Source organism: Nycticebus coucang, chromosome 4 (assembly GCF_027406575.1).
Source record: "Nycticebus coucang isolate mNycCou1 chromosome 4, mNycCou1.pri, whole genome shotgun sequence".
In the NCBI taxonomy this organism is placed as follows: domain Eukaryota; kingdom Metazoa; phylum Chordata; class Mammalia; order Primates; family Lorisidae; genus Nycticebus; species Nycticebus coucang.
In genome coordinates this window covers 116,472,527-116,500,305 of record NC_069783.1, presented here as the reverse complement: position 1 = coordinate 116,500,305, position 27,779 = coordinate 116,472,527, and the positions used below count along the sequence as shown (strand labels likewise).

Here is a 27,779-nt window from a genome sequence, read left to right as displayed (position 1 = left end):
TCTAGTATATATGTTGAGTCACGTGAGAGAGATCAGCAAACAGATTTTTTTAGTTTTGGATCCCTCTGGTTTCCAGAGCTCTGATAGTGCCTGTGGAGCATGGTTTAGGAAAAGCTTTTGAGAGCTAGCGCTGATTTCTCACCTGGGTACTTGGTGTCTTCATTTAATGGAGATGGCACCACTTTTCCCTTTTCTGATCCTCCGTGCAGTGTCAGCAGTTACTATTTGGGAAAAGAGATTTGCTTGTTTCCAAGACAATCCAGCTCAGAAAAAAAAGCAAGAAGAATGGGGAGTTTGAATCTTGTTGTAAATTGGGGGAGAAAATTGATTGAAATGTTTTTCACAGTTGACTTTTTAGAGAATGAACATTGATGACTTTGAAATATTGTAAATCTTTTAACATTAAGAGCATGCCTGGTCATGGCCCAACTTTTAGAAGACAGCTTATTTTGTGAAGAATTCATACAGCAGTGTCCAGCAGCTGTTGAAGTCCTTAACCTGGTAGCCCAGGAATGCAGCGCTGGTGAGTTCTATTACTTTCCTTACCTCTCTACTGTATTGAGTTTTGTCAGCACCTTTGCAATTTAATAGTGTCATGTTAACTGTTTTCACTCACACGTGTGGTGTGTACTCACACACACATATCAAACACCTGAGCTCTAAAGACATTTACAACTCACTTTCATCTCAGACCTAGAAATGTAAAACAAAACTTTCAGTCTATACCAGCTAGGAAATCAGCTTTAGGACCATGTCAGAGTGTTTTCTTCATTCCTATTAATTCATTGCCTTTATTTCCCTAAAGAACTGTTTATGGGCTATCCGTAGGGCTAGCATCTATATATGACTATTGTCATTGGCTACATTTGAATTCAATGTCAAGAGTTTGCACTTACATCCATCCTTGATGGTGTGTATAGGTTTGCATTTATGGAAAAGTTCGAACAAATACAAAAATCAAAATACTGGCTCGGCGCCTGTGGCTCAAGCAGCTAAGGCACCAGCCACATACACCTGAGCTGGCAGGTTTGAATCCAGCCCAAGCCAGCCAAACAACAATGATAGCTGCAACCAGGAAAAAAAAAAAATAGCCAAGCACTGTGGTGGGCTCCTGTAATCCCAGCTACTTGGGAGGCGGAGGCAGGAGAATCGCTTGAACCCAGGAGTTGGAGGTTGCTATGAGCTGTGATGCCATGGCACTCTGCCCACGGTGATAGCTTGAGGCTCTGTCTCAAAAAAAAAAAATCAGAATACTAGTATAATGAACCCACCTTATATTTCCATTATCCAGTTTCAACAATTGTCAACTCATAGCTGATTTTGTTTTATCTATACTGCACCCTATAGATAATTTTTACTCCTAGATATTATTTTATTTATAAACATTTTAGTATGTGCCTTCTAAAGAATAAGGACTCATAAAACAACCATGATACCATTGGTACCATTATCACATCTAGAGAGGAATCCCTGGCTCACCCATGGTGCCTCTGGAATGCTGGCTTGCCAGGCTGTCTTACTGATTCACAAACTGCGTTTTCTTTTTTTTTTTTTGTTGCAGTTTGGCCGGGGCTGGGTTTGAACCCGCCACCCTCGGCATATGGGGCCGGTGCCCTACTCACTGAGCCACAGGCGCCGCCCCATTATCACATCTAAATTATTAATGATAATTCTTTAATATTATTAAATATCTGGTTACAGTGGTAAGTTCCAGCTACATGAGAGGCTACATGAGAGGCTGAGGTGAGAGGATCACTTGAGCCCAGGAGTTTAAGTCTAGTCAAGTCCAGTCTGGGAATAGTGAAACCTTATCTCCTAAAAAAAACAAAAACATACATACATACATATGATATGTATATATCTTGTCAGTGCTCAACTTCCTAATTTTCTCACAAAGGACATTCTTGTTTATACATTTATTTATTTGAATTAAGATCCAAATAAATGTCACACTTTTGTTTCTATGTCTTATTTTCTATAAGTTTGTAATTGATTTTAAGCGAAAAGTTTACACCTTGTCCCCAACGATCTATTTGGACCCTAAGTGAAATTGTCTACAATTCAATTAGCATTCCATTTTACAAATTATAAGGAAGAAATGCATTTTTTTTTTTTAAGACAAGTCTCACTGTGTCGCCCTCCATCGAGTGCCATATGTTACAGTTCACAGCAACCTCCAACTCCTGGGCTTCAGTGATTCTCTTGCCTCAGCCTCCTGAGCAGCTGGGACTATAGGCACCCACCATAACACCCGGGTATTTTTGTTGTAGTTTGGCCGGGGCCGGGTTTGAACCTGCCTCCCTCAGTATATGCGACCAGTGCCCTACCCACTGAGCCACAGGCACAGCCCAACACCTACCTGTTTTTAGATATGGGGTCTCGCTCTTGCTCAGGCTGGTCTCGAACCTGTAAGCTCAGGCGGTCCATGCACCTCGGCCTCCCAGAGTGCTGGGTTTACAGATGTGAGCCACCACTCCCAGCCTTCCCTTAGGGGTATTAAGCTCTTCCAGCCTTCCCTTAGGGGTATTAAGCTCTTTTTTGGGTCATTTTTCTTATCTACGTTACTTATTATTTCTCATACCATTTACTTTGTCGGTAACTCTCTAATATCTTTTCTATTTGTATCTTACTCTCTCATATTGTGGTGATTTCATGTTGCTTGTTTTTATTTCATAATTTGTCTTTATTCTGTATCTTTTACTTTTCTAATATATTTCTTCTGATAAGGGTAGTGCCTTGGATTCAGCAGAAGCTCCAGCTGGGAGAACCAGTAACCACTAATAAACTTCAGAGAGAGCGTAAGAATAGAGAAAAAGAATTTTTAAAAAGGAGTTTGCTAGGCTTCGGGGGTGCAATTACTTGTGACTAAGTTTTTGCCCATTATTTTAGTCGTTACTTTTGGCAGGTCCTTTTCCTGCCTCTAATTTGCTTATTTTCTTGGCTTAGATTGCATTCTAAGGCATATTTTGGCTGATTGTAGCAGGCATGTAACTTGCTGCATTAATCACTTGCTTTTCTGTGGGACTGTTTCTGGGTATCCTCTTTTATGTATTTTATAGAATAAAGAGGTCTCAATTTGTGCAATTTACATTGGTACTTGTACAAGCTAGGATTTGTAATAACTTAAAGTGACAATCTCAAATGGTTTTGATCACAGCCCACTTAACTATTTTTCCTAGTTGAAAAGAACCCTGTGGTAACAAAGAGTTGGAAAGAAATGTGTGGGAAATTCTTATTAATTACTATAAAAGAGAAGACTATGAGCATATACACATTGATTTATGTTCTAAAATACAATAGTATCACACCTGTAATCATAGCACTCTGATAGGCCAAGGCAGGTGGGTTGCTTAATCTCATGAGTTTGAGGCCAGCCTGAGCAAGAATGAGACCTGTCTCTAAAAATAGCTGGGCATTCTGGTGGGCTCCTATGGTCCCAGCTACTTGGGAGGCTGAGGCAAAGGGATCACTTAAGCCAAAGAGTTTGAGGTTGCTGTGAACTATGACACCATAGCACTCTACCCAGGGTGACAAAGTGAGATTCTGTCTCAAGAAACAAAATAAATTAAATACAATAGTGTCCTATATGAAGTTTAAAAATCCTTAATAGCTGGGTGCAGTGGTTCACACCTGTAATTCTAGTGCTCTGAGAGGCCACGGCAGGAGGATCACCTGAGGCCAGAAGTTTAAGACCAGTTTGGGCAACATAGCAAAACCCTGTCTTCACCAAGGGAAAAAAAAAAATTAAATAGCAGGCGTGATGGTGTGTGCCTGTAGTCCTAGCTACTCAGTAGGCTTAGGTGAGAGGATGGCTTGAGCCCAGGAGATTGAGGTTGCAGTGAGCTATGATCATACCACTGCACTCTAACCTATGTAACATAGTGAGACCCTGTCTCTGAAAATAATATTTCAATCAGTTCCTTTTATCTGGTATGAATTAAATAGCAGACTTAGCCATTGTAATAGTAACTCATTTGTATCTAAATTTTATACCTTCGATATCTAAAGAAGAGAGTATCTAAGTTCATTTGGTCTAGGAAAATAGCACATCAGCGCTTTTTCCCTTGAAGAGATATTCCTGAGGAGTTAACTAGAACCCTTGGCTGAAATAGCCTAGGAAGCAGATGTTTACACCTGGAGAAAAGGCACACAGAAACCAAAAAGTGCTCAACATTACTTTATACTCTCCCAGGTGCCATAATCTCCCAGTTTCAGCTGTTTCCTTTTCTCCCAGCTTCTTAATGTTTGTATTCCCTGAGCCAGATGTCCTCAATGTTGAAAGTTTTAAAGAACCCCTGGGAAGCCTGGTTAAAATGTTTCCCAAGCTCTACCAAAAAGTCAGAATCGTTAAGTTCAGAGTAGGCCCAGTCAGTGTAATACAAGGGCCTCAGATCTCCCTGGAAGAAACAGGGCTCCAACTTTTATTCTGACCCTCTTTCTACCTGCCCCTCCCCTGAGCTTTCGTGGCTTTACTGTGAGCAGTGAGCAGATCCATCCAGGCCTGGTGGCTGTTTGTAAGTACTCCCCTGACCAGCCTCACAAACACACCACATTTAAAACCAAGGCCGTTAATTACTCTAAATCAGCTCTCCTTCTGACCTCCTGTGTTGGTTAATACTCAGACTATTTTTGATACTCAGATACAGAGTCAAATACGTTCCTCCTTATTCCTTCACATTTAGTCACTTGCCATATCCAATTCTTCCTTTGAAGTGCTCCCAAACTCTCTTGCCCATTTCCATTCCCAGGTCTTTAAGGCATGTGCATTTATCTCATGTTTAGACACTGGCATCATCCTAACTTTTTATTGTTAGACTCTCTTTTTACGTTGTCATCACAGGTATCTTCTTGAAGCCTGGTTTGAGTGCCTGGTTGTCAGAAGTATGGAGCTGTCACTGAGTGGCTGGCTTTTGTCAGCGCAGTTGCTGATGCAAAGTTGCCATTTACACATTGGAATAAGTTTACAGCACTTTCTGGAAGTTACTTGTTGTAGCCAAAAAGAATCAGTCTTTTCTTTCTTGACTTTGAAGTATAGGAACTTTTTATTCCCACACTAGATACTATAAAATCTCTTACGTTAAGCCTGCCTCATGGCTGACATGCCTCCACTCTATCAAATAATCCTCTGTTCCTTTCCTTACCCCCGAAGAATTGCTTTTACTTTATTATTTAATATGATCCTGCTTAACCTGTAATGAGGTATCACTGTGAAACTTGTTACTGGTTAAAAGGACAGTGTTGCAGATGTTACTCATTGTATCAGCCAGTACTCTATGTATGAGATAAGTCATTTTAACAAAATACCTGGGCTCCTTATGACTAGTTTACTTTCGTTTAATAGACTTGATGAATCTTATAACTAAACAGTTTCCTTTTTTTTTTGAGACAGAGTTTCATTTTGTTGCTCTTGTACAGTGCTATGGCATCACAGCTCACAGCAACCTCAAATTCTTGGGCTCAAGCAATTTTCTTGCTTCAGCCTCCCAAATAGCTGGGACTATAGGCGCCTGCCACAATGTCTGGCTATTTTTAGAGATGGGGTCTTGCTCTGGCTCAGGTTGGTCTCCAACTCATTCTCTCAGGCATTTTACCTGCCTCAGCCTCCCAGAGTGCTGGGATTACAGGTGTGAGCCACCACTCCCAGTCCAGCAGTTTCCTTCTTTGATTTAGGCACTGGGAAACACAGATCTAGCTTGTGCCCCTGAATGTAAATAAAAGACCCAGCACACACCTCATGGCCTGTCCTCAGTCTGACTCCTCTCTGACTCTGCATGTGCCTTATCTTTCTTACCTCCCATTCTGTAGAGTTGTATCTTAGGGGTCTGTAGGTTCCCTCTTTAGTGTCTCTGTGTCTGCCAGTTTGTAGCTGTGCTAGAAGTGAGATAAATCATTATCCACTTTCTCCACTATCCTACACAAGGCCTGTGCTTTTCTTCTATGGGACTACACTGTAGCCCTCTAAGATGTATACTTTTAATTCACATACCATACAATTTGCCACTTTTTTTTTTCTGAGACAGAGTCTCACTATGTCACCATCTGTAGAGTTCTGTGGCATCACAGCTCACAGCAACCTCCAACTCCTGGGCTTAGGTGATTCTCTTGCCTCAGCCTTCCAAGTAGCTGGGACTACAGGCGCCCGCCACAATGCCCGGCTATTTTTTGGTTGCAGCCGTCATTGTTGTTTGGTGGCCCAGGCTGGATTCGAACCCACCAGCTCTGGTGTATGTGGCTGGCACCTTAGCCACTTAAGCTACAGGCGCCAAGCTGAATTTGCCACTTTAATGTGTACTATTCTTTGGGGGTTAGTATACTCAGAGAGTTGTACAACTATCACTGTTATCTAATTTCAGAACATTTCCATCTCCTGCCACTAGAAAAACATCCCCATCCCCATTAAACAGCTACTTCTAGTTATCTGTTCTTCCTAGCCTCTGGCAACAATAGTCTACTTTCTCGCTCTGTGAATTTGCCTATACTGGGTATTTCACATAAGTGAGAGATCATGGCCTTTTATGTCAGAATTCTTTGACTTTAGCATGATGGTTTAAACTTCATTCATGTTATAGCGGTATGTCAGTACTGCATTCTTTTCTGTGGCTCAATACCATTCCAATGCATGAACTTACCAAACTTTATTCATTGATCAATTTATTGATACTTATATTATTTCTGGGTTTTGGCTATTGTGAACAGTGCTGCTATAATCATTCATATACATGTTTTTATGAAGATGTATGTGTTTTCAGTTGTCTTGGATATATACCTGGGAGTGGGATCATTGGCTTATATGGTAATTCTGTGTTAAACTTTTAAGGAATCTTCCTTCCTTCCTCCCTCCCTCCCTCCCTCCCTCCCTCCCTTCCTTCCCTTTCTTTCCTTTCTTCCCTTTCTTCCCATCTGTTTCCCAAGGTGAAAAATCAATTTTGCATATTCCCACCAGCAATGTATGGGGATTCCAATAACCTCATATTCTTACCGACAATGGTATTGTCTGTCTTTAGATTATAGTCATCCTAGTAGGTATGAAGTGGTTTCTCATTATGGTTTTATTTTGTATTTTTTTTTTTTGAGACAGTGTCTCACTATGTCACCCTGGGTAGAGTCCTGTGGTGTCACAGCTCAAAGCAACCTCCAACTCTTGGGCTTAAGCAATTCTCTTGCCTTAGCCTCCCAAGTAGCTGAGACTACAGGCACCCGCCACAATGCCCGGCTATTGTTTTGGTTGCAGTTGTCATTGTTGTTTAGCTGGCCCAGGCTGGGTTCGAACTGCCAGCCTTAGTGTATATGGCTGGCACCATTACCACTGTGCTACGGGTGCTGAGCCTATTTTGTATTTTCTGAATGACTATTGATATTGAGCATCTTTTCATGTACTTATTGATCATTTGTCTTCTTTGGAGAAATGTCTACTCAAATCTCTTGCCCATTTTTTAATTCTGTTATTTGTCATTTTATTGTTGACTTATAAGAGTTATTTATATATTCTAGACATATTAGTCCTGATCAGATATGGTAAGCAAATTTTTTTTTATTCTGTGGGTTGTTTTACATTTTTTTTTTTTTTTGAGATAGAGTCTCACTTTGTTGCCTTCAGTGGAGTACCATGGCATCATAGCTCACAGCAACCTCAAACTCTTGGACTCAAGCAATCCTCTTGCCTCAGCCTCCCCAGTAGCTGGGACTACAGGCACCCACCACAATGGCTAGTTTTTCTCTTTGGAGTAGAGAATAGGGTCTCACTCTTACTCAGGCAGTGTTCTGGAACTCCTGAGCTCAGGCAATCCACCTTCCTCGGCCTCTCAAAGTACTAGGATTACAGGTATGACCCACCACACCCGGCCTTTTTACCTTCTTGATGATGTCATTTAAAACACAGAAGCTGGGCGGCGCCTGTGGCTCAGTCGGTAGAGCACCCGGCCCCATATACCGAGGGTGGCGGGTTCAAGCCCCGGCTGAACTGCAACCAAAAAATAGCCGGGCGTTGTGGCGGGCGCCTGTAGTCCCAGCTACTCGGGAGGCTGAGGCAAGAGAATTGCTTAAGCCCAGGAGTTAGAGGTTGCTGTGAGCTGTGTGATGCCATGGCACTCTACCGAGGGCCATAAAGCGAGACTCTGTCTCCACAAAAAAAATAATAATAATAAAAAAAAATAAAACACAGAAGCTTGTCATTTTAATTAAGCCATTTTTACCTGATTATCTTTTGCTGCTTGTGCTTTTGGTGTCATATGTATAAGAAACCATTGTCTATTCCAAGGTCTTTTACATCTCTATTTTCTTCTAAGAGTTTTATAGTTATAGCTATAGGATTTTTAAGGCTTTGATCCATTTTACTTTTTATGTATCATATGAAATTTTCCTAATACCTCTTGCACTTGACTATTCTAGACCTTTTCTTATACTTTCAAGCTACCCAGAATTCCTTTCCTTCTCTTTTTTTTTTTAAAGAGACAGAGTCTCACTTTGTTACCCTCAGTAGAGTACTGTGGCGTCACAGCTCACAGCAACCTCTAGCTCTTGGGCTTAGGTGATTCTCTTACCTCAGCCTCCCTAATAGCTGGAACTACAGGCACCTGCCACAATGCCCGGCTGTTTTTTTGTTGCAGTTTGGCCGGGGCCAAGTTCGAACCCACCACCCTCGGTATATGCGGCCAGTGTCCTACTCACTGAGCCACAGGAGCCACCCTTTTCCTTCTCTGTTTATTGAAATCCTGTCTTTTCTAAGATCTAACTTAATTTTATATTCAAGAAGCCTTTCTAGATGCTAGAATGAAGTAATCACTCATTTTCATCTGTGCTTGTGCTTTGTATCACATACTCACATCGTACAGCTTTGAACTATCGTCTTTACTGCATATGTAGATTTGTGTGTATCTCATCTGCTCTCCTAGAGTGGGACTTTCACTCAGATATTTTTGTATTCTCCAACGTCCAGCAGTGTTCCTGTTCATAGAAGGTGCTCAATAGGTATTAGATTTTAAAAAATCAATTTAAAGGGGGATAAGAATAACAGCCTTCATTTATTAGATGATAAGAATAGTAACTCTCATTTATTGAGTGCCTTGAGTTATTTTAGTTCATTTTCACAGCCACCCTGTAAGACACAGGTACTATTCCTCCATATTAGAAAGAGATGGTGTTGGTTAATACTGAGTACTGGAGCCAGGTTCTGAATCCAGGCCCTCTCCCACATTGCTGTGCTGCTGAGCTACATGTAGAAGACGGAGATGTCTCAGGGAATGTGTTCTTTATAAGGGTTTGAGTGAACTCTATAATTGAACTTTATTGTCTTGATGCTGTTCCAAAGAAGTTGGCACCCTTTGGGGGTCATGGGAGTTGTTTTCACAGATTCAATGTGTACATCTGCAGGAGAGCGACTCGCAGTTGTGGAGGTACAGTGTGAACGGCTGAGGATGCTCTACCGAGACTGTGCTCGGCCCCCACCGCCCCCCCTGCAGGCTGACCGCAGACAGGTGAGCCCCTTGCAGTGCTTCACCCCTCCTTTCAGGTCACAACGCTGATCCTTGAAGAATGCCAGCAGCAGGTTAATGACATTTAGGAAGACTGCAAAGCCGTTCGGAGATGCACTTTCCGCAGTGACATGCTGTCATCTTTGAGTCAAAGTAAATTGAGCTGACATTCTGGACATTGAAAAATTGCAACAGGGGAAGAGAACATACTAATTTATAGATAATATCTATGTGTTGTCAATAACAAAGTGAAAGCTTTTATTTTTTTTGTTTGTTTGTTTTTGTTTTCTGGCCGGGGCTAGGTTTGAACCCGCCACCTCCGGCATATGGGACCGGCGCTCTACTCCTTGAGCCATAGGAGCCGCCTTACAAAGTGAAAGCTTTTAGATCCCTGTCCATTTATAAAAAGTACCATATAGTGAGAAAGAATGCGATTGTAAAAAACAAAAGTGACATAATGTGAAAAATTGGTACATCTGTGAACATTCTTAGCAGCATTATTCACAATAGCCAAGAAATAGAAACAACTCAAATGTCTATCAGCTGAGGAATGAACACACAAAATACAATATAGCCATCCAATGGAATATGATTTGGCTGTAAAGACAAATGAACCAGTCATGATGTTTCACACCTATAATCTCAGCACTTCAGAAGACTAAGGTGGGAAGGTCACTTTAGGCCAGGAATTTGAGTCCATCTTGGGCAACATAGTAAGACCTCAGCTCTTAAAAATATAAGAACAGGGCTGGGCACAGTGGCTCATGCCTGTAATCCTAGCAGATAGGTAGGTTGCTTGAGCTTGCAAGTTCAAGACCAGCCTGAGCAAGAGTGAGATGCTGTCTTTAAAAAAAAATAGCCAGGCATTGTGGTGGGCACCAGCTATTCGGGAGGCTGAGGCAAGGGAATGGCTTGAGCCCAAGCCTTTGAGGTTGCTGTGAGCTATGAAATGATGGCACTCTACCCAGGGCAACCAAGTGAGACTCTGTCTCCAAAAAACAAACAAACAAACAACAACAACAACAACAAAATAAATAAATATATATATATATATATATATATATATAAACAATTAGCCAAACATGGTGTCACGCACTTTTATTCTCAGTTGCTTGGGAGGCTGAGACAGGAGGACCATTTAAACCCAGTTCAAGGCTGCAGTGAATTATGATCAGATCATCACATTCCAGCCTGGGTGACGGAACAAGACCCATCTCTAAAAATAAATAAATAAATAAAATATTAATGATAATATTAAATAATGAAGTGCTGATACATGCTACAATATGGATGAACCTGAAATTATGCTAAGTGAAAGAAGCTAGGTACAAAGACCACATATTGTATGATCCCATTTATGTAAAATATTTAGTGGTAAATCTATAGGCACAGAAAATAGATGAGTGGTCGCCAGGGGCTGGGGGTTGTCGAGGGCAGGATTGTCATGGGCAGAAAGGGATGGGGATTAACTACTAATGGGTATAAGGTTTCTTTTAGTGGGGACAAAAGTGTTCTACAATTAGATCATGGTGATGGTTGAAATACTCTGTTAATACACTAAAAACCATGGGCGTATACACTTTAAATGGGCAAGTTAGGCTATGCAGATGATAGTGGATAGTAAAAGTAGCATCATGAGCATGAGAAAGAGAAATATAGAGGAAGTGTCAGAATTAACTATTAAAAAGAGTCATTATTTCTAGGGAATGTGACTGGACATAGGGAAGGAAACTGTCTTTTTTTAAAAAAAGTTCCCTTTGGAAAAGAAGATAATGTTTTTAAAAATACATATATGCCTATATTATATTACATCAGATAAGAATTATTTTTCTTTCTTGAGAGGGCGGGGGAATTGATGTTGGCAATTCTATTGATGAGGGTTTTTCCCCCCTCATGCAGCCCAAAGAGATTACTTGGAGCCCCTCACGAGTGTTTCCCCCTGTCCGAGCCTGCATGTTCTCATCTCACCTTACTTCGGTCACCTTCCTGGCTGACCCCAGCGCTGGGGGAGGTCTGCCCCGGGGCACTTTTATCTATGCCACGTCACCACTGCCGGTTCAGGTGAGACATCACATGACACACTGTCTTTTGCCTCTTTCCTTCAAATTTAAAAGAAGAAGCCTGTTCTCAGTCCCAGGCTGAGCCCTCTGATTGTTGCCTTTTTCTGGTGTCTCTTCAGGCCCCATCTTTTTACTGGGAAATTGAAATTGTTTCCTATGGAGATACTGATGATGACACTGGACCAATAGTTTCCTTTGGCTTTGCTACAGAAGCAGAGAAACGAGATGGGGCTTGGACTAATCCCGTGGGCACTTGTCTTTTCCATAAGTAAGTGGCTACTATTGCTTTTATTGAAAAAGAAAATAAGTAGGGCAGCGCCCTACTTATACCGAGGGTGGCAGGTTCCAACCTGGCCCAGCCAAACTGCAAGAAAAAAAATAGCCGGGCGTTGTGGCGGGCGCCTGTAGTCCCAGCTACTCGGGAGGCTGAGGCAAGAGAATGGCCTAAGCCCAAGAGCTGGAGGTTGCTGTGAGCTGTGACGCCACAGTACTCTTCCGAGGGTGACAAAGTGAAGCTCTGTCTCTAAAAAAGAAAAGAAAAGGGCGGCGCCTGTAGCTCAGAGGAGTAAGGCGCTGGTCCCATATGCCGGAGGTGGTGGGTTCAAGCCCAGCCCTGGCCAAAAACTGCAAAAAAAAAAGAAAAGAAAAGAAGTAGATCAGTATTCCAGAGAAAATGTAGATAGTAGCTTCCCACAAGGTATTTATAGGTATTCAGGAAACAAAATAGAATTATTTTGTGAAGTTCGGGAAGAGGAGAATATTGTTTTTCTTTCTTAGAGATTCACAATGCACATTAGCAAGATTCCTTCCTTAGTTGTCATGTAATTTAAAAACCTATTTATCTTTATTTCCCAAATCCCATATCCTTTTATTCTATGAAAGAATACCATATGGAAAATACTGGTGTGGATTTTTTAATACTAAAATAATATTATAATGATCTAAAAATGTGAAAAATGCCAGTCGGGAATGTATTCATGTTTCAGAAGAGAGAATAGCTACAATTTCTGATTACTCTCAAGCTACTGAACCCCCCCCATCACTCCCTGTGTGCCTCTGTGCCTCTGTGTTGGCCAGTAGTCTTGTTTTTGACATCCTTCTTTGTACTTTTCACAGCAATGGCAGAGCTGTGCACTACAATGGTTCCAGTTTGTTACAGTGGAAGAGCGTTCGCTTAGATGTGACACTCTCTCCTGGTAAGTGGAGTGGGAGCTTTTTTACCCTGTGTCTTTAAGTTGGGCCCAAATAGGGTAAAGTTAAATAAATTTAGCAACTTGAAATGGGCATTTCGTCTTTGGGGGAAAACCAAATGCTTGTCATTGCTGCCCTGCAGTTTACACGAAACCCTTCACTTTCTAGGCTGTCACCATCAGAAACTCAGGAGTCATGTTTACTTTCGTTCCTCCATCATTAGAAAATTCTGAGATTTTGCTTCTCTCTGAAGTTTAGTCTTTTTGTCAGCTATTTGTTAATGAACAGATAAACAGCTTCAACAAAAAGAGAGCTCTACCACTAACCAGGAGGATGGCTTATTGGTAGATCCAAGCTGCAGGCTTTGTTCTCAGTAGCTGAAACATCTCATCTAGCTTCCATAAATATTCTGCCTGTTTCAGTCACAAAAACTATCCTCTCTTCTTTTTAGACTTCATATAAATAACTTGATCTGTACAGTAGCTGAATTGGGATTGGTCCTACCTGCTCCAGCAGTTGGCAAAATGCCAAAATCGTCTTACTGACATTTGAGGCAGCCAAATACTATACTTATTTTCAGATGATACATCTTAGGTCCATCTCTGATAGATGATCTGGAATATTGAGATGGGGAACAGGAAGCCGCTCCACCTGATAGGTAGTCTCTTACAGGCTGCTTGAGGGTTACTTTTGCCATCACTTTTCCTATAGGGAGTTGCTGATTGCACTTTTCCTGAGAGCATAGTGGATTTCACTCATGGTCAAGTATGACTTGGGAATGGTGTCAGGTCAAAGTTGTTTCTCTCTTGCTTTGTGGAGCAGAATTATGACAGCGGAGTACTTGCCTAAGCGCTTTAGATAAAGAGGATATGTGGGGAGGGAACGAGAAGCATTGTCAGGGTTTGCATTTGCTTGTTGCTGTTGTCTGTTTGATTTTATCAATTTTGGTTTTTGAGAAAATTTTGGACTCAACCTCGGTGCATAGGCTACCTTTTTCTTAGAGAAATGTATCCTATAGGAATAGGAATTGGAACCCAATTTTTGCAACAGAATCTTAACCTTTGTATTAACACTTGGGTGCCCATCCATCCCTGGGGATGCAGTGGTGAACAGTGGAAGTCCCCAGCCACTGGGAAGCTCCTATTCCAGTGGTATCTAAGCTATAGGAGACTCTGTGATCAAAAGAGAATCATAGAACTTAACGTACTTATTGGAGAGTTTACCACAGATGAATTATAAGGCCACATGTGCTAGCAGCTTGCCTGAGGCAGCCAGTGTAAGAGAGCTAATGTGATGGAAGGCTCCTATTGGTTCCGTAAGTCCTATCCTTGTATCAAGTTGTCCATCAGAAAGCAGCTTGGCTCATGTTATGTTAGCTACTTGCAAAACACCTTAAATACTTATAAGTAAGAGGATATCATGAGATATAATGGTCTTCCTTTAGCTTACATTGTGTGTGGAGTTTTCAATTATATATTTTTAGGGTCATTTCTGAATCTTCCACAAATTTACAGAGATGTTCTTCTTTTGCCTTTATGCCATAAGGAATCTTCTATGTGTCAAAAGAGAAAAACACGTATTCCTCTATTTAAAAAGTTGTGCCCAGTGTTTTCCATTTTTGTCTTAGCTGCTGGGATAATAAAGGTTAAGTTTAATATGTAATTGTGATAACTACTTAACTTGGACACTAGGCATTTTCCTTCTAAATAATTTCTGACATCTTTTTTAAATAGTTTGTTTCTATTATATTACTTTATATCTATTTAAATCTGACAGCTTCATATCCTTTGCAGAGGTAACTAAGGACATAAATAATGTTATGTAGGCTGTCACACTGGCTGCAAATTAGAAATTTACGTAATCATCAATTAAAGGGGGAAAATGTGTTCTTTCCTTCCTGTTCTCTGCTGCAGGTGACGTGGCAGGAATTGGCTGGGAGAGAACCGAGGGGACCCCACCTCCTCCGGGGCAGCCAGCCAAGGGCCGGGTATACTTCACTTACTGTGGGCAGCGCCTCTCACCGTATCTTGAAGACGTCTCTGGTGGCATGTGGCCAGTGGTTCACATTCAGAAAAAGGCAGGTTACTTTGTTGGGAAAGGAAAACCAATTCCCCTCAGTCATTTGTTCTTGTCAGGAATGGAAAAATGAAAGGCACCAAACATGCCCGCGTTGTACTCAGTATGTGACGCACAATGACATAGGGAAGGGCAAAGCCAGCGTGGGCGAGCACAGGCCTGCATTTGCACTGACCCAGCAGTCTTGCATTGGAGGATGTTTCGACAGGAATTCAGCGCTGAGCTGCTCTGGTATTTTTTAGCCATTATTCCCAAACAACAATGCAAGGAACACTAGTGTTCTTTGAAATGTCATTAAAATGATTCTGTATAATCAAGTTTAAGTTTGAAAAATGATCCTTTTGGGTCACTTAGTATGTCAGAACCTTGGAGGGAGCTTTCAGTAAAGATTCAAAAGTTCAACTTTATTTAACTCAGCACCCCACATGTGTTTAAGCATGGGAGTCTTTGGTTTTTTGAGCAGCACCTGTTAACTTTCAGTGTTTTGTGGAACATTATTACCTAGTACATGCTGGTGGCTCCCAAATTCCTATCTCCATCCCAGACCTTTCCCTAAACTCACACTCATGTACCCGGCAGCCTAGGCATTGTCTCACAGTATCTTATTGGCATGTCCCAGCTAACATGTCCAAGCCTGAGCCTAACTCCGTGCCATACCCAAAGCTACTGCTTCCCTAGCCTTCCTCATTTCTAGAAATGGAAGCTCCATGCTTTCCCATGCTACAGCCAAAAACCCTAAAGGCCTCCTTTACTCCTCCTGTTTCACATCTAATCTGTCAGCAAGTCTTGTTGTCTCTACCTTGAAAATTTATCCAGAATCTGACCACTGTCCCATTCCTTCATTAACAGCCTCGCCCAGCCACAATCATCTTTCGGGCTATCACCATATTCCCATGTGTCCCTTCCCAGCCCCCATTCTCACCCTCTTCTGTGCCTTTTCACACAGCAGCCACAGTGATCCTTTAAAAATGTTAGTTAGAATGTCACTCCTCCACTATAAACCGGGCAATGGCTTCCTGTGTCACTCGTTGTAAAAGGCCAGGTGTTGGTAATGACCTGCAAGATGCCAAGCACGTCATGCACACACCTGTAGTTCCAGCTACTCAGGAGGCTAAAGCAGGAGGATCACTTGTGCCCAGGAGTTCAAGGCTATAGACTGCTATGATTGTGCCTGTAAATAGCCACTGTACTTCAGCCTGGGCAACCTGGCAAGACCCTATCTTAAAAAAAAAAAACTCATGGACTGGTGGAATCAACATTGTCAAAATGGCTTTACTCCCCAAAGCAATTTACAGATTCAATGCAATTCCCATTAAAATACCAATGTAATTTTTCACACACACACACACACACAAAAAAAAACTGTAAGATTCTATAGGATCTGCCCCATGTCTCTGATACCATCTTTTATCCCTATTTTTGTTAAGTGAATTAAAGATGCCAATCATTTAAGGCAGCATGTCTCAGCCCGTTCTATTCATTCAACAAATACTTACAGAATACTTATTATATTATTATATGTTAAGCATTGTGCTAAGCTCAGTGAACAACATAGATACGGTCTCTGTCCTCATGGGGTTATAATCAGTTGGAGGAATTAGACGTCAGTCAAATAATCACACAAATATAGGTGTGTGTATATAATCACAAGCTAGTAAATGCTATGAATGAGAGCTACAGACTTTATGGAAGCAGATAGCAAGCAAATCTGATCATGTCCCTCTCACTCTAAAGAAGTGATACGTGAGCCGGGTCTGGAATATTAACTGGTCTAAATGAGGCAAAGTTGGAAGGAAGAATGTTCCAGGGCCCGGCCTGGTGGCTCATGCCTGTAATCCTAGCACTCTGGGAGGCTGAGGTGGGTGGATTGCCCCAGCTCATGAGTTCGAGAACTTGCCTCTAAAAGTAGCTGGGTGTTGTGGCAAGAGCCTGTAGTCCCAGCTACTTGGGAGGCTGAGGCAAGAGAATCACCTAAATCCAAGAGTTTGAGGTTGCTGTGAGCTGCAATGCCACAGCACTCTACCGAGGGCAGTAAAGTGAGACTCTATCACAATAAAAAAAAAAAAAAGAAAGAAAGAAAGAAGGAAGGAAGGAAGGAAAAATAAAATGTTCCAGGTAGAAATAACAGCATATGCAGTTGTGTCAAGTAGGAAGGAATAGTGTCAGAAACAGGAGGGGTCCCTGTGTGTGAGTAGCCTAAAGCATGAGAGCGCAAGGTGAGGGGAAGGAAGGCCAGTAGGTGCCAGTATGCACGGCCAGCCTGCTGTGTGCTAGCCCACTCCTCAGGCTTTTCTTCTGATTTGATGTTTAGTGAAGTGTACCTTGGAGGTTAAAATAAATAAATAAAAATAAACCTAATTCTTTCCAAATCCTTTATTTGATCTCCTTTCCAGAACACCAAAACTCGAGCTAACTTTGGCTCCCGCCCATTCGCCTATGCCGAAGGGCAGGCCCATCGCAACGCTGCCGACCTGTGTACTGACTTGGCAGAAGAGATTAGTGCTAACTTTGAGGCCCTGCCATTCGCCATGGCGTCTGACAGCGACAACGATGCTGGCACCAGTATTGCATCAGACCCAGGCACCCATGGGCCACCATGCCGGATTGCAGCTGTGGCTACCGCTCAGCAACGTAAGCCACTTCCTCTTAGGACTCCACCACTTCCTGAGACCATGAATGCTTTGAATTCCATCTAACCATTGAACTTGGGCATCCTTGTTACAATTACAGTTTGCAAACTCAAGTGCCCATCACTAATGGGGTACAAGGCTGGGTGAAAATGGAGAGCAGGAGAAAAAAAACATGGTGGACTGGAAATTGTATTCCAATTTACAAGAAGCCTGCCACTCCTCAGCACCAGCTGAAGAGTGTAAGGCGGTTAAAAATCCCATAATTTTATATAAAGCCTCCTCATTTTAACAATGTTACTCATTTGCAAAAATTGTTTTAAAACTGAGTGAAACAGGCTCGGTGCCCATAGCATGGTGGTTACAGTGCCAGCCACATACACCAAGGGTGGCAGGTTCAAACCTGGCCCCAGGCCAGCTAAACAACAACAAAAAAATAGCTGGGGGCGGCGCCTGTGGCTCAGTGAGTAGGGCACCGGCCCCATATACCAAGGGTGGCAGGTTCAAACCCGGTCAAACTGCAACAACAACAACAAAAAAATAGCCGGGCGTTGTGGTGGGTGCCTGTAGTCCCAGCTACTCGGGAGGCTGAGACAAGAGAATCACCTAGGCCCAGGAACTGGAGGTTGCTGTGAGCTGTGTGATGCCACAGCACTCTACCGAGAGCGATAAAGTGAGACTCTGTCTCTACCAAAAAAAAAAAAAAAAGTTGCCGGGCATTAGGGCGAGCACCTATAGTCCCAGCTACTTGGGAAGCTGAGGCAAAAGAATCGCTTATGCCCAAAAGTTGGAGGTTGCTGTGAGCTGTGACACCATGGCACTCCACCGAGGGTGACATAGTGAGACTCTGTCTCAAAAAAAAAAAACAACTGAGTCAAATAATAATGAAAGGCTAATATAAAATCCAGGTGGGTATGTATATAGGTGTGCACTAAAAACTTTTCTGATTATTTGAAATAATTTATAATAAAATGGACTATAAGTGAGCTTAGCTAAACTAAAAATGTCTGCAGGCTGTATTTGGCCCGTGGAATTCTGGTTTGCAAACTATTTTAAGACTCTCTTTGGGCCTGGTGTGGTGGGTCAAGCCTATAATCCTAGCATTCTGGGAGTCTGAAGCAGGTTGAGCTCAGGAGTTGAAGACCAGCCTGAGCAAGAACAAGACCCCATTCTCTACTAAAAATAGAAAAAACTGGCCTGTAGTCCCAGCTACTTGGGAGGCTGAGGCAAGAGAATCGCTTGAGCCCAGGAGTCTGAGATTGCTGTGAGCTGTGACGCCATATCACTCTACCGAGGTGTGACAAAGTAAGACTCTGTCTGAAAAAAATATATATATACACACACACAAACTGAACCTGGATCCCTAGTCCTTTGAAATATTTGGGGCAAGTCCTCTGGGTATCTTTCAGTTTATCTTTGTAAAATAAAGTAGTTGGACTTTGACCCCTATAGGTCCTTTCAGCTTGAATGCCCAACCTGGAACTGAGGGACTTTTGAGATAATCATGACCGAAGTGAGACATGCAGACAGTCTTCAGTCCCATTAATTTAGAATACAGTACTCCTTAAGCAGAAACACAGAGCAAAAATAAAATAACGACAGCGAAAATATAGGCTGAGTACTGTGGCTCACGCCTGTAATCCTAGCACTCTGGGAGGCCAAGGCAAGTGGATCGCTTGAGCCTCATGAGTTCCAGACCCGCCTGAGCAAGAGCGAAGATCCTGTCTCTAAAAACAAAATAGCCAGGTGTCGTGTAGTCACCTGTAGTCCCAGCTACCTGAGAAGTTGAGCAAGAGGATTGAGGGAGCCCAGGAATTTGAAGTTTCTGTGAGCTGTGATGCCATGGCACGCTACTCGGGGTGATAAAGTTAGACTCTGTCTCAAAAAATAAAAAAAAAAAAAAATAGAAAAAACTACCTGTGCGTCATGGCAGGCATCTGTAGTGCCAGTTGCTCAGGAGGCTGAAGCAAGAGGATCACTTAAGTCCAAGAGTTTGAGGCTGCTATGAGCTATGATGTCACAGCACTCTAGCCAGAGCATCAGAGTGAGACTTTGTCTCAAGAAAAAAGAAAAAAAAGAGTCTGTTTAGTTCTTTCTCATAGTGAAGAACTCTCCAGATTCTTCTCTGAGTCGAATGAATTATACTCATTAAAAAGTATAGGGGCCGGGCATTGTGGCTCACCCCTATAATCCTAGCACTCTGGGAGGCCGAGGCAGGTGGATTGCTTGAGCTTAGAAGTTCAAGACTAGCCTGAGTAAGAGTGAGACCCATCTCTAAAAAAAATAACCAAGTATTGTGGCAGGCACCTGTAGTCAGGAGGCTGAGGCAAAAGAATCGCTTCAGCCTAAGAGTTTGAGGTTGCTGTGAGCTAAGATGCCATGGCACTCTACCCAGGGCAACAGAGTGAGACTCTGCCTTTAAAAAAACAATTGTAGGATTCAGGGTAATTATAGATGATTAGTTATTCCTTGACCCTGCTTTAAAATTCCTCAGTGTACTAGGAGTCTTTCTATCATGGAAAATAAGAGAGTCCAGTTTGTCTTAGGGTGAGAAGTTAATGATTTTTCTGACTTGCTCTTGTTTAGAAATCACTGTCGTTGTGTTTTGTCATTACAGAATATGATAGTGACACCTCCTGTCATTACAAAGTCGAGCTCAGCTATGAGAATTTCATCACCTCCGGCCCAGACCCTCACCCGCCTCCCATTGCAGATGATGAAAGTGATGACGATGACGATGATGACATCCCGCAGGTAAGAGGCCGGCAGGTGTAGGCTAGGGTTTGGCTGCATTCACTCAGCTCCCTGGTGACTGGTACAAGCCTCAAGGACTGACTGTGATATCAGGGTACAAGGCAGGCGCATTACACTTTCAGCTATGTCATTGTGTTTGAACAGTGACTCTGGAGTGTTCGTTTTTTCTAAACCCTTATCAGTAGTGATATTGGTTGAGCCCTTTTGCCCAGTGGAGGTCTAGGTGTTGGAGCAATGAGGTGGTTGATAGTAACTGGGCACTAAGTTCAGAATCCTGTGAAAGTGCTTCTATGGCTTCTTTAGAAGGAAAAGAAGAGCTTGCCCTATTCTAGCTGTTTCCTCCTCTGGCGTCTGAGGATGTGTCTAGTACAGGAGTCCATATCCATGTTTCTATTCCTGGCATTTGAGTGGGTGAAGTCCTCAGGACGAGGTATGTAAGTTAGGGAAGGAGTGATGCCCGCATGAGGCATTCCTTCTCTGTTCATGAAGGTTCCTTCTCCTTCTAGGAGGACCACTACGCCCTGCTGGTGAAAGCATGGGAGACCAAGGTTTTTCCTACCATCCGAAGACGCTTCCGTAATGAAGCAGAGCGGAAATCGGGCCTGGACCAGATAAAGGGTGCTTTACAACTAGGTCTGGTGCTTTTTGTTCTCCTAAGGAGCTTCATGACTTAAAGAGATGAGTCAGATGAAAATTAAGACATAAATCACAGGAAAGAGGGGCTCATCTTATGTTGCACCAGACTTACCAGTGTCTTCTACCTGTCCGTTTTTGAGCTCTGGGAGTTTTTGCTTTCATTGCTGGGTTTTTATTTGCTTGTTTATTTAACTCAATGTTCTGGGTTAATGGGCTGCTATCCTGAAGCTGGAGGGGTTAGAGGGGGAAACTTCTGGTGGTTAACAGCCATATCTAAAGTCACAGATGCACTATTCACCAGCTCTGCAGGCTTGAGAAAGTGACATAATGTCTCTGCGTTTTCCTAATCTTTAAATACCTTTTCTTTATTATTATTATTTCTTTTTTTTGAGCTTAGAAGTCTTATTATTTATAGAGACAGATGGTCTTGCTCTTGCTCAGGCTGGTCTTGAACTCCTGAGCTCAAGTAATCCTCCTGCTCGGCCTTCCAGAGTAATAGAATTATAGGCATGAGCAACTGCGCCCAGCCTGTTTTCTTCATCTTTAATATGAAACCTGTACTCTAGAAGGTTAATTTGGCATCCCCCACTGTTCCCTGATTATTAAACAGTATTTTTTTTCCTCATTCCAACTATTGCTTTTGAAAACATTGCAAAAATTACTGTTCCATAATCTTTTAATATTAGGCCATAGTTTTTGGTTAATTCTCTTTGACACTTCCTTCCAAATACATCTTTCTCTAATTGCAACCCCCTTTATACTGTGCTAGAAAATGGCTATGCCTTTTCATTATAATAAGACCAGTAAAAGGGTAAAAGAGAGGTAGATTTGTGGGATGGAGTCAGGCCTTGTGTAAAAACAGGTCCTGTCAACACCTGCTCTTCCACCCACAACGTCCTGGACAGCAACAAGTGGAGACGTTGTGCCTGCCTCACTGTCCTGTCCACGGTGCTTTATTTCCTGGTCTTTGGACATTTATTTTCTTGGTTATGAATTAATAGTGCCCGATGTTATCAAACATAGTGGTCTGTTCTCCCTCTGGGAAGGAAGAACAGAGCAAATCCCTGTAGAGGATAGAAAAAGCCAACATAGCTCTCTGCTGATCTCAAGTAAGCAATATGTGTTTATTACAGTAAAAATAAAACACTTTGGCTGGGTGCGGTGGTTCATCCCTGTAATCTCGGAGGCCGAGGATGGGCTGATTGCTTGAGCTCATGAGTTCGAGACCAGCCTGAGCAAAAATCAAGACCCTGTCTCTACTAAAAATAGAAAAAACTAAAGCAAGAGGATCACTTGAGCCTAAGAGTTGGAGGTTACTGTGAACTATTAATGACACCATGGCACTCTACTCAGGGCAACAGCTTGAGGCTCTGTCTCAAAAAAAAAAAAAAAATCAAACACAGGCGTGGTGCCCATAGCACAGAGGTTATGGTGTCAGCCATGTACACCCAGGATGGCAGGTTTGAACCCAGCCCAGGCCAGCTAAACAACAATGACAAACTGCAACAAAAAATAGCTGGGTGTTGTGGTGGGTGCCTGTAGTCCCAGCTACTTGGAAGGCTGAGGCAAGAGAATTGCTTAAGCCCAGGAGTTTGCGGTTGCTGTGAGCTATGACGCCATGGCACTCTACAAAGGGCAACAATGTGAGACTCTGTCTCAAAAAAAAAAATCAAACACATTACAAAAAATGTATAAAGTAAGAAATGAACATCACACTCTCTCTCTTCTTCATCTCCATTGGACTTTAGTTATTTTACTTTAACTAAAATGAAACGATTGCAGAATAATGTACCATCATTTCTAGCCATTCCACTATTGATGAGTACTTTGGTTATTTCCGTTTGTTTGTTGTTATCTACCAATAGTGCTGCAGTGATTTTTTTTGTACCTATGCCCACTAGTGCTTGTGTTTCTGTGGGAGAGATGTGAGACATTTCTAGAAGTAATGCATTGAGTATTTTCAACTTGGTAGACATGTATAATTAACTTCCCCCAAAGGCTATGTACTCCCTTAAACAGTGTTTGAAAGAGTCTCTTATTTTTTTATTCTAGATATATATAAGTCAGTGTCATGTTGACCTAAAGATTATGTGCTCTTTGGAGAGTTACCCAGGCTGTTGTATTTTTTAGGCATGGTGGATATCGCCCGACAGACAGTTGAATTTCTTTACGAAGAGAATGGTGGCATCCCAAGAGACCTTTATCTCCCCACCATCGAAGACATTAAAGACGAAGCAAACAAGTTCACAATTGATAAAGTTCGAAAAGGTTTTGCTTTCCTCTTTACTTTACTTTAGAAATTTCCTATGAAATGAGAACTTGCATTTTCCAAAACCTGAGCTAAGCAGCTGGTGGCTTTCCTAGGGTGACTCTAAGTGGCTTGGCCTCTTCCAGGCTCTCCCATGCGAAGCCCTAGAGCACCCTGTGGCCTCTCTCGGCCTCTCCCACTTCCCACCGGAGAGTCTGGGCTGCAGATCCCACGTGGGTTTCTCAGGCTTAGTCTTGGCTTCCGAGGTAATAAACTACATAGACATGCTGTACTAGGCATTTTAGAATTTTAATAGAATATGTTCTTTTGATTTAAAAATCTATTGCATATTTGGAAGAAATGAGGAAAATACAGAAAAGCACAAAGAGTAGAAATTAAAGCCACTCATTTTTTGAGTTACCAGAAGACTTTCACAAAAATACCAGAACATCATAGGCAAGGAAAGGAATATGTATTTACTTTTCTTTTGTTTTCTTCTTTTGAGATATAATTCACATACCCTAAAATATTCTTTTAAAGGGCGGCGCCTGTAGCTCGGTCGGTAGGGCGCCGGCCCCATATACCGAAGGTGGCGGGTTCAAACCCAGCCCCGGCCAAACTGCAACCAAAAAAAAATAGCTGGGCGTTGTGGCGGGCGCCTGTAGTCCCAGCTACTCGGGAGGCTGAGGCAAGAGAATCGCTTGGGCCCAGGAGTTGGAGGTTGCTGTGAGCTGGGTGAGGCCACGGCACTCTACGGAGGGCCATAAAGTGAGACTCTGTCTCTACAAAAAAAAAATATATATATATTCTTTTAAAATAGACAATTCAGTGGTTTTTAGTATATTCACAAAGTTGTGCAACCATCAAACTATCACTTCTAATTCTGGAACATTTGCATTCCCCATGAAGAAATCCTGTGACCTCATCACTCCCCATGTCTTCTTCCTCCCAGCCTCTGGGACCCACTCATCTGCTTTTTCTCTCTGGATTTTCCTGTTCTGGACATTTCACATAAATGAACTCCTATATGAAAAGATGTGGTCTTTTATGCCTGGCTTCTTTCATTTAGCATCATTTTTTCAAGATTCATCCATATCTTCATTTCTTTCAATCACCAAATAAGTCCATTGTATAGATATATCACAATTTGTTTATCCATTCATCTATTGACAGAGATTTGACTTGTTTCTACTTTTTGGTTTTTATGAATAATGCTGCTGTGAACATTTTTGTACATGTTTTTGTGTGGATATGTTTTCATGTTTCTTGGTATATATTCTATGTATGTATACACACACATACATGTGAGTAGAATTGCTGGTCATATGACAACTTCATGTTTAACTTTTTGAGGAACTACCAAACTATTTTCCCAAGTGACTGCACCCTTTTACATTCCCAACAGCAATGTATGAGGGTTCCAGTTTCTCCACATCCTTGCTAACACTTGTTATTATCTGTCTTTTTAATCTTAGCTATTCTAGTTGGTATAAAGTTGTATCTCATTATGGTTTTGATTTGCATTTCCCTAATAGTGATGTTGAACATCTTTTCCTGTGTTCTTTTTATTTCTCTCTGTATGAATGTTCACTCAAATCTTTTGCCCATTTTTAATTGGCTTGTCTTTTTATTCTTGACTCGTTAAAGAGTTTTTTACAACATTTTGTTGTAATACCTTCTAAAGAAGGCTGGGTTCCTTTTTGGTTATAATAAAACCAAGGGTATTGTCAAAGGCTTCAGAGCTACTTTGGCCCTAAGGTATACGAGCACAAGATAATAATGATTCTTTCTCTACCCTTTTCAGGTCTCACTGTAGTGACCCGCTCTCCAGACAGCAATAATGCAGCTAGCAGTACTGTTGGAACTGCTCTGCCAAAATTTGCCATCCGAGGGATGCTGAAAACCTTTGGGCTTCATGGAGTCGTCTTAGATGTTGATTCAGTGAGTGAACAGCCCTTCAGATTATTAAGCTCTTTTCTGTATACTGAGGCTTTCAGGTCCAGGCTCCAAGTAAAAAGTGATTATACAGATGGATTTCTTTTTCTTTCTTTCTTTTTTTTTTTTTTCTGAGACAGAGTCTCACTAGGTCAACCTCCATAGAGTGATGTGGCATCACAGCTCACAGCAACCTCAAACTCTTGGGTTTAAGCGATTCTCTTGCCTCCGCCTCTCAAGTAGCTGGGACTACAGATGCCTGCCACAACACCCAAGAGACATATTTTTAGAGACAAGGTCTTGCTCTGGCTCAGGCTGGTCTCGAACTTGTGAGTTTAGTCAATCCACCCGCCTTGCCTCCTAGAATGCAAGGATTATAGGTGTGAGCCACCACACCTGAGATGGGTTTCTCTTTAAATTAGGGACCAAAAAACCAAGCAGTAGTGCTGTAGTGCCAAAGGACTGGCCTGAGATTGTCTCATGGACTCAGATCAGGGCTGGTGATAGGTGATAAGTCTTAAGTCTCAGTGCTGTCAGCTCCTCCAGACCACACCACCTCTGTCATTATTTTCTGTCATCCATGTTCAAACTGTCCCTACATTGTATCTGCCCAAGTTACAAGGGAAAATTCTTCTACTGTCCTTGTAAATGGATGATCTGTCATTGTCATGATGGTTATGTAGACACAAATCAGAGTAGTTCTGTGATTTTGATTACATCACCTCACTGGTTCTATCAGCCTCAGTTTCCCTGTCTGTAAAATGAGTATATTAAGTGTATTAAACTAGATCAATAGTTTCTCCATTTTGCAAAGCTCTCTTATAGGGTTCAGTGAGGATTTGGAGGGGTGGGAGTGCAAAAGAAGCAGGAGGCAGAGAGAAAAAAGCTGAAGCTTTCTTTTGAAAATGAACTCCTGGGCAGTGCCTGTGGCTCAGTGTGTAAGGCGCCAACCCCATATACCAAGGGTGGCAGGTTTGAACCCGGCCCTGGCCAAACTGCAACAAAAAAATAGCCAGGCACTGGGGCGGGCAACTGTAGTCCCAGCTACTTGGGAGGCTGAGGCAAGAGAATCACCTAAGCCCAAGAGCTAGAGCTTGCTGTGAGCTGTGATGCCATGGCACTCTACCAAGGGCAACAAAGTAAGAGTCTATCTCTTAAAAATAAATAAATAAATAAAAAGGGACTCCTGTCTGAAAGCCATGACTGTGTGATTCTAAGGTTGCATGCACATCCTTGCATTGAAGTAGTTTCCCATACAAGAAAAACTAGTGAAAATATAGACCAAGCCTAAGAGTGTCTGATAAATTGTCTATTGCTAGAAATACACCTTGATGTCTATCTAGAGTGAGGTACAAATCATGTTAGGTACCATTAATGCTTTCAAATTTACCTTTTAAAAATGTACATCTTCGGCCTCATATACCGAGGGTGGCGGGTTCCAACCGGGCCGTAGCCAGAATGCAACAAAAAAGAGCTGGGCGTTGTGGTGGGCGCCTGTAGTCCCAGATACTCAGGAGGCTAAGGAAAGAAAATTGCCTAAACCCAGGAGTTGGAGGTTGCTATGAGCTGATGCCACGGTATTCTACCGAGGTAGATAAGTGAGACTCTGTCTCTAAAAAAATTACATCTTCAACTGACTTTATCAGAACATAATTAATTTTTTTTTTTTTTTTTTTTTGAGACAAAGTCTCAAGCTGTCTCCCTGGGTAGAGTGCCATGGCATCATAGATCACAATAACCTCTAACTCTCCTTCAGTGATCTTCTTGCCTCTTCTGGCCTTCTTCTATTTTTAGTAGAAATGAGGTTTCGCTTTTGCTCATGCTGGTCTTGAACTTGTAAGCTCAGGCAATCCACTCACCTTGGCCTCCCAGAGTGCTAGGATTACAGGCATAAGCCACGGTGCCTGGCCTCTCAGCACTTAATTTAAATCATTAATTTTTTTAGAGGGTTTACTGAGGTGAACTTTCTTTTTTTTTTTGTAGAGACAGAGTCTCACTTTATGGCCCTTGATAGAGTGCCATGGCCTCACATAGCTCACAGCAACCTCCAACTCCTGGGCTTAAGCGATTCTCTTGCCTCAGCCTCCCGAGTAGCTGGGACTACAGGCGCCTGCCACAACGCCCGGCTATTTTTTGGTTGCAGTTTGGCCGGGGCCAGGTTTGAACCCATCACCCTCGGTATATGGGGCCGGCGCCTTACTGACTGAGCCACAGCCTCCACCCCTGAGGTGAACTTTCAAATAGAAAATTCCTGGCTCAGTGCCTGTAGTTCAAGCGGCTAAGGCGCCAGCCACATATACCAGAACTGGCAGGTTCGAATCCAGCCCTGGCCTGCCAAACAACAATGACAACTGCAACCAACAAAAATAGCTGGGTGTTGTGGCAGGTACTTGTAGTCCCAGTCCCTGAGGCAAGAGAATCACTTAAGCCCAGGAGTTGGAGATTGCTGTGAGCTGTGATGACATGGCACTCTACCCAGGGTGATAGCTTAAGGCTCTGTCTCAAAAAAAAAAAGAAAAGAAAATTCCAGCTCAGCGCCTGTGGCTCAAGTGGCTAACGTGCCAGCCACATACATCTGAGCTGGCTGGTTCAAATCCAGCCTGGACCCACCAAACAACAATGGCTGCAACCAAAAAAAAAAAAAAAAAAATAGCCGGGCATTGTGGCAGCTGCCTGTAGCCCCAGCTACTTGGGAGGTGGAGGTAGAAGACTCGCTTGAGCCCAGGAGTTGGAGGTTGCTGTAAGCTGTGATGCCACAGCACTCTACCTAGGGGTGACAGCT

The 27,779-nt window shown here is 42.4% G+C and overlaps 1 protein-coding gene across 6 annotated transcripts in view; it reads left to right on the top strand.

Annotated features, from left to right (window-relative positions):
* Window positions 1–27,779, top strand: part of HECTD4 (HECT domain E3 ubiquitin protein ligase 4) — a 213,402-nt gene that overhangs the window by 150,244 nt on the left and 35,379 nt on the right. For all 6 annotated transcript variants that reach the window (XM_053588942.1, XM_053588943.1, XM_053588941.1 and 3 more), the window contains exons 44-54: window positions 408–523; window positions 9,370–9,473; window positions 11,370–11,531; window positions 11,650–11,798; window positions 12,647–12,726; window positions 14,635–14,798; window positions 17,191–17,428; window positions 20,042–20,178; window positions 20,685–20,811; window positions 22,945–23,082; window positions 24,867–25,003. In XM_053588942.1, the coding sequence (XP_053444917.1) occupies window positions 408–523; window positions 9,370–9,473; window positions 11,370–11,531; window positions 11,650–11,798; window positions 12,647–12,726; window positions 14,635–14,798; window positions 17,191–17,428; window positions 20,042–20,178; window positions 20,685–20,811; window positions 22,945–23,082; window positions 24,867–25,003 (1,552 nt within the window). The remainder of the gene's footprint in view (window positions 1–407; window positions 524–9,369; window positions 9,474–11,369; window positions 11,532–11,649; window positions 11,799–12,646; window positions 12,727–14,634; window positions 14,799–17,190; window positions 17,429–20,041; window positions 20,179–20,684; window positions 20,812–22,944; window positions 23,083–24,866; window positions 25,004–27,779) is intronic.